The sequence below is a fragment of the Penicillium cosmopolitanum genome, assembly GCF_028827165.1.
Source record: "Penicillium cosmopolitanum strain IBT 29677 chromosome Unknown utg000009l:1.0-9042332.0:1.0-9050551.0, whole genome shotgun sequence".
NCBI lineage: Eukaryota > Fungi > Ascomycota > Eurotiomycetes > Eurotiales > Aspergillaceae > Penicillium > Penicillium cosmopolitanum.
The window spans coordinates 21,172-32,198 of record NW_026622679.1 but is presented as its reverse complement, the minus strand read 5'-3'; the positions used below and the strand labels follow the sequence as shown (position 1 = coordinate 32,198).

At 45.4% G+C, this 11,027-nt stretch overlaps 2 protein-coding genes across 2 annotated transcripts; both read left to right on the top strand.

Moving 5' to 3' along the window:
* Window positions 1-2,130: 2,130 nt before the first annotated feature.
* Window positions 2,131-3,243, top strand: N7509_008181 (glycoside hydrolase family 43 protein; the record flags this gene model as incomplete). Its single annotated transcript, XM_056632818.1, has 4 exons — window positions 2,131-2,454; window positions 2,518-2,706; window positions 2,754-2,879; window positions 2,905-3,243. The coding sequence occupies 4 exons, from the start codon at window positions 2,131-2,133 to the stop codon at window positions 3,241-3,243; spliced, it is 978 nt and encodes a 325-aa protein (XP_056483438.1).
* A 1,160-nt stretch (window positions 3,244-4,403) lies between these two features.
* N7509_008180 (uncharacterized protein) lies at window positions 4,404-5,732 on the top strand (the record flags this gene model as incomplete). The annotated part of the gene is made up of 3 exons (XM_056632817.1): window positions 4,404-5,284; window positions 5,343-5,606; window positions 5,657-5,732. The coding sequence occupies 3 exons, from the start codon at window positions 4,404-4,406 to the stop codon at window positions 5,730-5,732; spliced, it is 1,221 nt and encodes a 406-aa protein (XP_056483437.1).
* Window positions 5,733-11,027: the final 5,295 nt, after the last annotated feature.

Below are 11,027 nucleotides of genomic sequence, written 5' to 3'. Positions count from 1 at the left end.
AGTGAATAATCGAATTGAGGTAGCAAAGTCTAGTAAAGAATAGGAAGAAGAGACTTACAGGAAGCCTTGTAAGGTAGAATCAAGAGAATTAGTAGGAATGTAGTGCATATAGCGGTGGGCGCGAGCTGAAGGAGGATATGGATACGTCTATTTTAATATCGACTAGCCTACCTTCTACGAGCACGGTGATTAGCTGTAAAATCCCACACCGTCAGGGTCCGTCAGGTTCAAACCTGAGTCGAACCTGGCGGAACCTGTCAGGACCGTCTCTGGAACCTGAAGGCCGAACTAACCTACATGATGCGTTCTAATGCCGCTATGATTTTGCCTTGAGTCCCGACCGTCAACAGATGGTAGTGTCACTTTAAGTAACGAATTGAGAAATATTCGAGTAGACTAGTACTTGAAATAATACAAAATAGTATTAAAGTAATACTTCTAGTATCTAACTGGCTAGTTCAATTCTAGCGCCTGCTACTGGTATTTATTCAAGAGTTGACGAGGATCATATAGTCCCCCTCCAAGGAGAGAATATATTTCCCGCTTCATACACCATATCAACCACAACTTCTACGAAGATTAACCGTTGAGAGGCTCGAGGCTACTAATTTTAGCCAGATAAAGGATTTGAAGAGGAACTGATTCTATATACAAAAAAATTTCATTCAATTTCGAGTGTTTGATAGCTATATAACGACTACTGTAGGTATTGTGACCAGAACAGATGTAAATAACAGTAAAGAATCTAGATGAATCATCATTTTATGCGTCCGAAAAAGGAAGATCTTGGCGAAATTATGCAATTCAGGGTCTATCAGGTGCGAACCTGAGTCGAACCTGATGGAACCGCGATCCGACTCAGGTTCCGACTTTTAGAACCTGAGAACCTCAGGTTCAGGCTCGAGATTCCAACCTTTGGAACCTGAATCGGACCATTACGAGGCCTATATGAGGCTGGTGCAGATCAGGAACCAAGCCGAACCATCGGAATTAATCCCGAGATATCTATACTAAGAACCAAGTTGATTTCCAATCAACTTGTTCTTCTCGTTGTATAAATATAGCCTAATGTTTCCTTCTGAACAATAACAATTAATACCTCTGAACTACAACACGATGAAATGCGTAGTGTGAGAAATTTCTGCTGCTGGGTTGACCTCAACCTATATGAGATCCACCGATGGCATGTGCATATTCAATGGTGCAATGCACACTAGCTAGGGGGTTGCAAACGACCTAAGGTCGTGAAAAGCCTGAGGAATAAATAAATAACCAATGCTGAAGACAAGGTATCTATGATTCGTCCATGTGATTGGGTCCAAAGCTGTTCCTATATTATCCCTCTCAGTCACCGCTAATTTCCTGCCATTTCCTGGCATTAGTCTGCCGCACTGGAAATTCCATGTAATTCTGCACACAGTGCCGTCTTACCAAGGGTCATGTGACCCGCAACCATATGTATTATCCAGTCAGGCTGCTTCTCAGGAGAGGCAGCCGTTAGTTCACATACTGCCCATAGTATACCTTTTGTTCTTAATCTCCCGATTCCACATTCATATCAAGTACTCTCCTAAGCGTAGCCAGACGGTCTTACATAGGCAGTGGTAGGAACGAGAGAGAAAGCCAGACTGCTCGGTGGTGAATTACGTTAGTTTAGCCAACGTGAACAGATTACATAACTACGTTATTGTGTCCGGCACATAAGCTGTTGTTGCTATCTATGTTGGGCGGATATTTGAACTGTGAGACCGTCTCGGAGAATGCGGGGATGAACCCCACAAAGTCCTCCGGATGTTTGGAATTCATCAACCGCTCTGTACGGAGTACAGCTTGACTATTTTGGATATTTACCGGCGGTCTTGGGGTCGCCTTGAAGATCCCTGGGGCTTACTATAATTTGACCGAAAGTTAAAACTTCTTTCATAAACGATTGGGTTGTTCAGGGGCGCGCCAAGGTAGGCTCCACTATTTGCGATGCGGAGGAAGAACAGAGGGTGAAATAACATTCAACAGTGGATTATTCGTAGAAGGTATAAAAAGGGACCGACTAACTCGCACAAGAAATACTCCACTTTCATCTTCATGCAAGATTATCTCAAAAAATCAATTTCTTCCACGAAATACACCAAAATGAAAGGTTTCACCTGCCTTACCGCCGCCTTTCTGGCCGTTCTGCCTGCCCTTGCTCTCCCAGCGGGATCAACCCTGCAGAAAAAAGCAGACTCAGCGAATGTCGGCTATTTGGCTGTCTACTGGACGACTGCAGACAATAGCGTGTATGTTGCCCTTAGCAGCAACGATGACGCTCTAGGATTCAAGGCTATCAATGGAAACAAACCGATTGTGTCGCCTACGCTTGGGACAAAGGCCGTTAGGGACGTGTCTATCATTACCGGACAAGGTAAAAATGCAGGAAAGTATTATATTCTAGGTACTGATTTGAATATTGCTACGGTATGTCCCAGTCCAAGTTTCGTAAGAGGAAAATTCGCGTGCAGTGTTTCTGATATACCCTAGACAACTTGGGAAGCTAGCACTCGCACAGGATCCCGGGCCATATTTGTTTGGGAAAGCAACGATTTGATCACTTGGACAAATGAGCGCCTAGTGACAGTTGAGAATGAAACGGCCGGAATGGCCTGGGCTCCTGATGCGTATTGGGATGCGTCAAAAGGACAATACTTTGTTCACTGGGCTGCGCAATTGGTAAGTTTGAATCTTTCTACTGACATTAATTCTGCTAAGAATATCAGTATTCTCCAGATGACACCGACCACGCCCACAATCCTACCCTAAACACTAGTATGCGGTATGCCTACACTAGCGACTTCAAGACCTTTACCACACCGGAGACATATATGTCACTCGGCGACGACACCGTAATTGACATGTCGCTCCTCCAAGATGGGAACACGCTCACCCGATTCTATGTTACGGGGGGGGCGCCCAGCGGAACAGACCAGTACCAACGGACTCTTTGGTGATTGGACTACAGTCAAAGGTATTATTGAGGGTGGCTCTGGCTATGAGGCGCCATATGCGTTCTGGGATAATATGGAAAATGGTCTGGCATATCTTCTCTGTGATAAGGTGGGCAGTGACGCTGGAATCCATGCGTGGCAGTCGACCGCTGTGGCTTCTGGTACATTTACCGTGAATAACACCCACGACTTGTCATTCATGCGGCATCTGTCGGTCCTGCCAGTGACCCAGGGTCAGTATGATGCATTGTCGGCGTTATAAATGTAAATGTGAAAGAAGTGTAAGTGCGATCGTAGAAGAAACCGCGATACTCCTTCCTTTGTTATTCAATTTTACAAAACATGTGTTCAGAATATGTTAAAAACATGTTGAAAATATGTTCATGAACGTAGGTGTAGTAAATTAAGGCTATGCATGAACTACTTATTTAGCGTGACTGAGTGTGGGGAGCATCAACCAATAAAATTATATTATTTTGCTTACGTGGACTGAGCGAGGCTCAGAATTATCCGAACCAGGCTCAGCTTCCAGGTTCAGCCTGGTTCAAAATCCGGAATACTAATTTTCCGACCGGATGGGGCGGTCACGTTACTTTTTGTACCAGGCTCAACTGTAACCCGGCCTGAGAGTAAATTAAGTATGGTTGCTGGTGCAAGTGTTATTGGGCAAGCAACCCATGATCAGGAGAAGTACTGTAGGGCAGTCATTGAATTGTTGAAGTATCCATATCGAGGGCACGGGTATCCACAATCGGACCTGAGGCCAGAAACGGAGTAGTCGTAATCTAATACAGTTTAGTGGATCAACAGGAACTTGTCTATTGGCTATAGCGATCTTGGCAAACTCTGAAGGGCCCGGAGAGCGTGGTCACACTCCAAAGGCCTTCCGTCTCCAGAAGTTGGGCGGTCTTGGGTCTTGGTGGTTGGTGCTCCCGGTTGGCCGGATTTGCCATACCAAGGAGAATGTAAAACTCATACCCAATATCAGGACAATAGCTTGCTCAACACTGGAACAAATGCCCGCAAACATATCCTGAGAATTTACGCAATGATTGGTTTTTCTTAGAAAGACAAGCGGTCTGGAAATCCAAGTTTGTCGGAGATGTTAGGATATATTTGAAACACGAGTTGTTTTAACTATATTAAGTACGGACTAGTTTGATAGATCTCGAACTTATCTCCACTTCCACTCTGCGCAATTTGATCTAGCACCATTTTGGGAAAGAAGCCAAGGAAATATACACTGGCTTCGATCGGTTAATTATTAACTCTCTCGAGAAAGAGTTAACTAACGATCTTTTATTGATATTGCTAGGCTGATCCTCCTCAAACTTCTGTCTTTTTGGCTTCAGTTTTGTCCTCGTTTCATTCATTTCTCTTCCCCTATTTGTATCATTTGTTTCTGTTAACTATCATTCTCCAATGCTCGCCTTTTTGTCTTTCGCCATTACTCTTCTCCCCCTTGCAGCAAGTTTTATGCACCCTGGCCTCCTCGTCTCGGATAGCGATATCACTCGCGCTCAGGGGAAGATCAAGGCCAGCCAGGATCCCTGGACTACCTCTTGGGATACCCTGACTAGTCTCTCATTCTCTGACGCCAGCTACACTCCTTCCCCTGTTAGTGTTATCTACCGGAGTGCCTGGTATGACAATGCCGAAAACGCGGAGCTCCTTTGGCATGACGTCGCGGCCGCATTCAATCTTGCCCTGCGCTGGAAAATATCCAGAAACACGAGCTTCGCCGATACAGCTAGCAACATCTTGTATTCATGGGCGACCACTCTTACATCGATCGGCGGTGGCGACGACAAGTACCTCACAGCTGGCCTGCAGGGGTACGAACTCGCCAACGCAGCCGAACTCCTTCGTGACTATGAGCCCTTCGCAACCAATGTCCTCCCGGCTGTCGTGAAAATGGCCAATAATATCTTTATCTCGATGCACTACAGATGGTTAAACCATGAAGAGCCGTCGGAGCATATTATTCTTCATTTCTTCGCGAACTGGGAGCTGTGCAATGTCGCTTCAGCGATGGCTATGGGTGTCCTAACCGACAACCAAACAGTGTGGAATTTCGCTGTGAATTACTTCAAGACCGGTGATGGAACAGGCGCGATCAACAATGCTATCACTAATATCGTTCAAGAGCCCGGTAGAGGGGCTTTGCTCGGCCAGGGCCAAGAGTCCGGTCGTGATCAGGGCCACTCTGCATTGGACATCCAACTCCTTGGTGTTATTGGGCAGCAGGCCTGGAATCAAGGAGAAGACCTTTTTGCCTATAATGATAGCCGGATTCTCCGTGGGTAGGTACCGTTGAAAAATTTCCCCCGTCTTGCCATTTACTCATGCAACCCTCCCCAGGACGGAATACTTCGCTCGGTACAACCTTGGAAATGACGTTCCCTTTGTCCCTTACACCAACGGGTTAGTCAGCTTTACCGAGATCAGTAGTGCCTCTCGTGGAGCCATTAGACCTACCTGGGAGCTTCTCTACAACCATTACGTGACGAAGAAAAGAATCGACGCACCTTGGACTACTCTGTTCCTCAACAAGTCACTTGAATATTATGGCGGTGCGGAGGGGGGCTCCGGCTCCTGGGGAGAGGGCGCTGGTCATTACGATGGGTTAGGCTGGGGATCGTTGCTATATCACATGGATGAGGCAGATGTGGCAGCTCTGATCTCCAAATCTGCTTTGCCCGCGGCAAGTCCCACGTCAACCACCTCTACTACATCTACTTTGGCTCCTAGCGCAACCACCAGAACCTTTGGTGTATTCGGTCAAAACGCGCATGTCTTGAGCTCAACTACAAACGACTCGACTTTTATTTCTACTGTTCTGGGCACAGATGCCTCGGCGTCATCAGCCATCGCAAACAACAGTAGGACTCCCACATCTATAAGAAATTCAGCTACTACCGCCATATCGACAACTTCAACAACTGCACCACTTGGCGGTCAACAGGAAGCTCATCCCCATAATCATCATCATCATCATCATCATCCCGTGGACAGTCAGGTTCCTGATGCTTGCCACGTACACCATGGCCACGTCTAGATTGATAAGTGCTCCCTTTGGATCGATTGAGAGGACTTTGAGAGTCGCCGAATGTAGTTTCACTAAAGCACCTAGGAGAAGGTCTAGACGCTCTGGCACACACGCAGTACTCGATGATGTGATACTGAAGGCTTCTAAACCACTAAATGATTGTATGAAGCCCTCTAACCCATTCATGACGAGGTTCGTAGATAATGTTTTTGGTCGAAGATCAGCGGCGACTGAAGCCTCCCAGAATGATGAAAAATCGAGAGAATCGACATTCAAACTGGTATTCAAGGTCAGAGTTTTCAAATCCACCGGCGAAAGCAGGCTCCAGAGCGCACAGGACGGCCGTCCCAAGTCCACAAATCCCCTGAGGTCCAGAGATGTCAGCTTGAATGGTACTTGGCCACACCAAGAGCTAGAGACTTGACTGAAACGTAGCATGTAATCTCCGTCAGCCCACATGGTCAATTCTCTCAGGCGAGTGGCAGTTCGAAGAACCGACCCTATGGACCGCAGGACCGACTCATCATCGATCTGTATGAGTGCCAATGCCCTGACATTGATCGGAGGCCAAAACTTTATCGGTGGGTGGAAGTAAGGTGAGGGTGTGCTGTCAGTACCTAGCCGCAGCTGCAAGCTCTGGAGCGTCGACGTGAAAATCAGGATGGTGACGAGATGTTGAGTCGGGGAAACTGCTAGGTCCCAGCTGTTCAACATATTTAGTGGTATTCACACTGCAATTGTGGATCGTGCGATGGGACAAAAATTATAATTAAGGGTCTTGTACATAAATTGCTTTATATTCGTCATTCGTATAACGCATGAAGCGATGATATTGCTTAACATTCTCGCGGCTGGTGAAAGTAGACTTTGGGAGCCCAAATTCGAGTCGATCTCATGGTAGATATCGTACCAGGACCCTGTGACTAATACCCGCTGAGTATATTGAAGGTTGGTACACCGTGGATCTCCGAAGGTATCCAGTTTCAGCTGAAGTTGGTCATTTTCCCCAAAGCATCCTGGGCTATGAAACTGGATAGTGTCAGATAGATGCGGGATGACTAAATTTTTCCATTCACGGCACGTCCGAGCCAGTACAGCAAGGTCATTAAGGTCCAGCTATTGATATAGTTAGCCCTGCAAAATAACGTCCTGAGATCAAAAGTGGAGAGCGGACATAGTCTCTGAGAAGCTCGAAGAATAGAGGGAGATTGTGCAGCATCTCCGCCATTATGGTGGTATCCTGAGGCAGATGCCGTACGTTATGTAATTAATCGAATAATGCCTAGAACTCCCGACCGGCAACAACATCCTTTATATAAGGTTCTTTAATCCCAAGAATAGTTGCATTACCGCATCAAAATCTCGTTTCGTGAGATCATGATCAATTGACGATGAAGTTGGGAAAGCTAGAAATTCAATCTAGACAGACCATAAGCTCAAATTTCGTAAAGGCAGGATGGCCTCCGAGGCATCCCAAAACGCTGAGACCATCAAATGCAAACAATACGTAGCCTAGGTCAGAAAGTGTTTTAACATGATTTGCATTCTCCCGCAAAAGTAAGAGACATATACAGAGGTTTTAACTGGTTGGGATATGCGTACAAATGATGGCCATTTGTATGCTGACCAGATCAGGGGGAGCCCATGTGGATCCATCTAGGATTGGTTGGGGCCAGATCCGAACCTATCAGTCGAGGTTGACGGTACCAGTTAGGTGCGGACCCCGGGTTTAGGCTCCATCACACAAGGGATGAAAAAGAGACCGGTAGGAATGCGCATTAGGTATCCACATCTTGGTGGCACATTGATACCGATGAGAATTGAAATAAATGACGTAGTCGGGCTTGGCAGGGTCATTGTAGCTTATTCAAAGAATCAGCGCATTGAAACAACCGAGAACATTGTCAAATCACGGGCTTCGTGAAAGATTTTGCTTCGTATTAGAAGAAATCATTCGATGCTAGATTGTGCCCCAGGAAGATGACACGGACTTTACATGCCAGCTACAACTATATAATAGCTTGTTAGTTCGGGCTTTTACCAATCAATTATAATCTATCCTTCCTCGTAAATAGCCGAGGGCTTCGCATTCTCCCGGCCCAATCGGCCATGGCTTAACTTCGCTGCTGCTGGCATAGTGCCACTTTCCGAGTTCGGCGTACTTCCAGCCTATTGTGCAGACAGAGTAGCCATACCCTTCAAAAGTCGCCCAGACAGATATTTTCTTTCAGATAGGGACAAGCTATGAGGTAAATCATAAAAAGGCTAGCCAGAAGGATCTTCTGTCAGTACTCAAACCCGTAACATTGCGACTATAATACTAGCAAAGTTGTTTCTTGGTAATCATTGGTATTTCGTTGACTAATTGAGCACTCTTGATTAGTATTGTCCTCTTCGTATGACCGCAGTTTGCTTTCATTGGACAAATCCGAACATAGCAGTTGGGATAGATTCAAGGGGCTCTGAACAGGCCATAACATTTGACTCCGGTTCAAACTGCAAGGGGAGTTTAGGTTCATCCTGTTGGAGGACAAAGGCTTGTGCCAGGCTCTGTAGCATATTGTTATGAGTAACTAGGATACGAAGGTCGCAGTCCCGTTTAGAAGGTATTATCTCGAGCTTTCTTTCACATTTGCAGTACAATTCGGACAGATAATGTTCCATGTGTGTCGTAAAATGTTGGGCTGTGGTTCATCCAGCAAGCCCCGGAGAAGAGATAAAATCAAGTAGTATTTATTGTCGCAAAATATATTCCTAACCCGTGTATATAAACAAAAATGCGAGATAGGCAGCCACCTCTGACGTTAATAAGATCTACACCTGCTGTGCGACCGGGAGTTTAAAAGGCAAATGACCTCCTGGGGGGTTTTATGTGAAGGTGAACGCGGTTACTATAGATTTTGAATGGCAAATTGAAGTTCTAGAGAAGCATTAACTGTGTTTCAAAGTATTTCAAGCGATGTGTCCTCAAAAATCCGAGTATTGGTGGAACTAAAGGCCGAGAGCCTATGAAGTTGTTTGTCCCAAGATATAAAATGCACGGCTTTTTTATCCGACCAATCACATGAACTATGAGATCCCATTGGTCTAAACTATTGACGCATTATTCTATTGGCCTGAACAGCATTTTTCGTTAAGACATATTGACGGGTATCACATCCCACCACAGAGGATAGCCAGCCTTCTCATATGATCCTCGTTTTGACGTCACCCGGAATCCGCAAAAAGGATGATCTATTGTTTAGTTGATGGAGGTAGAATATGGCCGAGAGCAGAATGAGCGCTTTGGTAAAATAAAACCTTAGCATAATCCTAAATTATAACCATTTATAAGCACTTATTTCGAAGCACACAATAAATACCACCCTGTTTACGTCTTACGTCATCATCTGTCATTTTCGAACTTCCCTCGCAAAGTTAAGGGTGCTGTGGCCGACAATGATAAGGATGCCTCCCGCGGCTCCAAAGGGTTAACCACGATTGTTACGGACTATCTAAGCCTTCTAAGATAAATTTACGACCGAATCAGTATAAAGTAGAATTCGAAAACAGATTACCCCCTACACACTCGCGCTTTCTTTCCTCGCCCCCCACTCACTTAGCGCTAAACCTAATACGGTCAAGGAATGTCCCACCATTTTTTCTCGATGTTATTTCCGGTAGATCATCAAAATTACCGTAAATACAGTTTCCGGCACTGGGCCAATATGTCCCCATGGCTATACGTAGCCTAGCTTGAGTTTTAGCTTTACCTCGATCGCACCAGTCTTGTGGAAACCCCACCCCCAACCCAAACCCCCAAGATTACTTTCTTTCTTTTTTGTGGTTTTCTTTTTTGTGGTTTTCTTTTTTGTGGTGTCTTTCCAAGACTCATGAGATTTCTGCACTGTGAATACTATATTCTAGTATTCCATAGCACAGAGCTACAAAGGCAAGCCTACCTATTCATTTGGCGTTTACCTTATCAACTAATAACCTCGCAAAAGATCATGGAAAAAAATGAACTCAACATCAAGCTGAAGGGAGTACTTGATATGACAGCCTTCTCCCAGCTGTTGGAGATGGACGAGGAAGAAGATCGAAAGAGTAGCTCGACAGCGCTATATGATTTCATTGAAAGAGGCAAGGAGAAGGTGGACTATATGGAGACCGCCCTGTAAGCGATGATGCCCCACGCAAACCTGCCTTGGTCAGAGTGCACAACTTGAGGCAATTTAAAGAGGTGAACTTGCAATCTGACGAGATATGCTTATGGGCAGTTCGAAAAGAGACTTCGTTTCTTTGATTTTCAATAGTGAATCCCTACAACAATGTGCAGTGGCGTTGGGCTTCCGCAAATTTCACGAAAGCTGTGAGAACATTCGACGAGTCGGTGCGACGATGAGTATACATGGCGAGGTCACAGGAGCAATTGAGATGTTCAGTCTTACCCTCATTAAGGAAGAAATCGGCAATCTGAATGACAGTCTTCTATCTGCTCGCACAGCAATCAATTCCTTCTATAAGGATAGTAGCTAAAATGCAAGACCGAATATGGGTCCGATGTGAGCTTGTTCCGGTTATCGTTCACTTTTATAGGCGTTTCTCTTGAACAGAAGACTAACCCTGACCCGAAATATGCCACCATTGTCAAATGTATTTAAAATCCATATTTATCGAGTAAGATATTGTACAGTATGGATGGATGACACTGTAGACACCTTGGAGCTAATTCCGGTGGTACAGCTTGGTTCCTGATCTGCACCGGCCTTATATCACAGCACTTTAGCTAAGAACTAATGTGGCCGAAGACAAACCTGAGGCCATAACGTCATCATGATCCCTGGATATATCAGAAGAACCAATCAACGACGAGGGTGACCCAGTTTGCTATAACACCATGCACGGTTGATTAGGGAAATTTTAGCGGAGATGCAATACTGTATCACTAGCTGCCTTGATTTGAAAAATCTGCTTTATCTTTATATCTAATAGATATACAGGCTGGCCCATTCAAC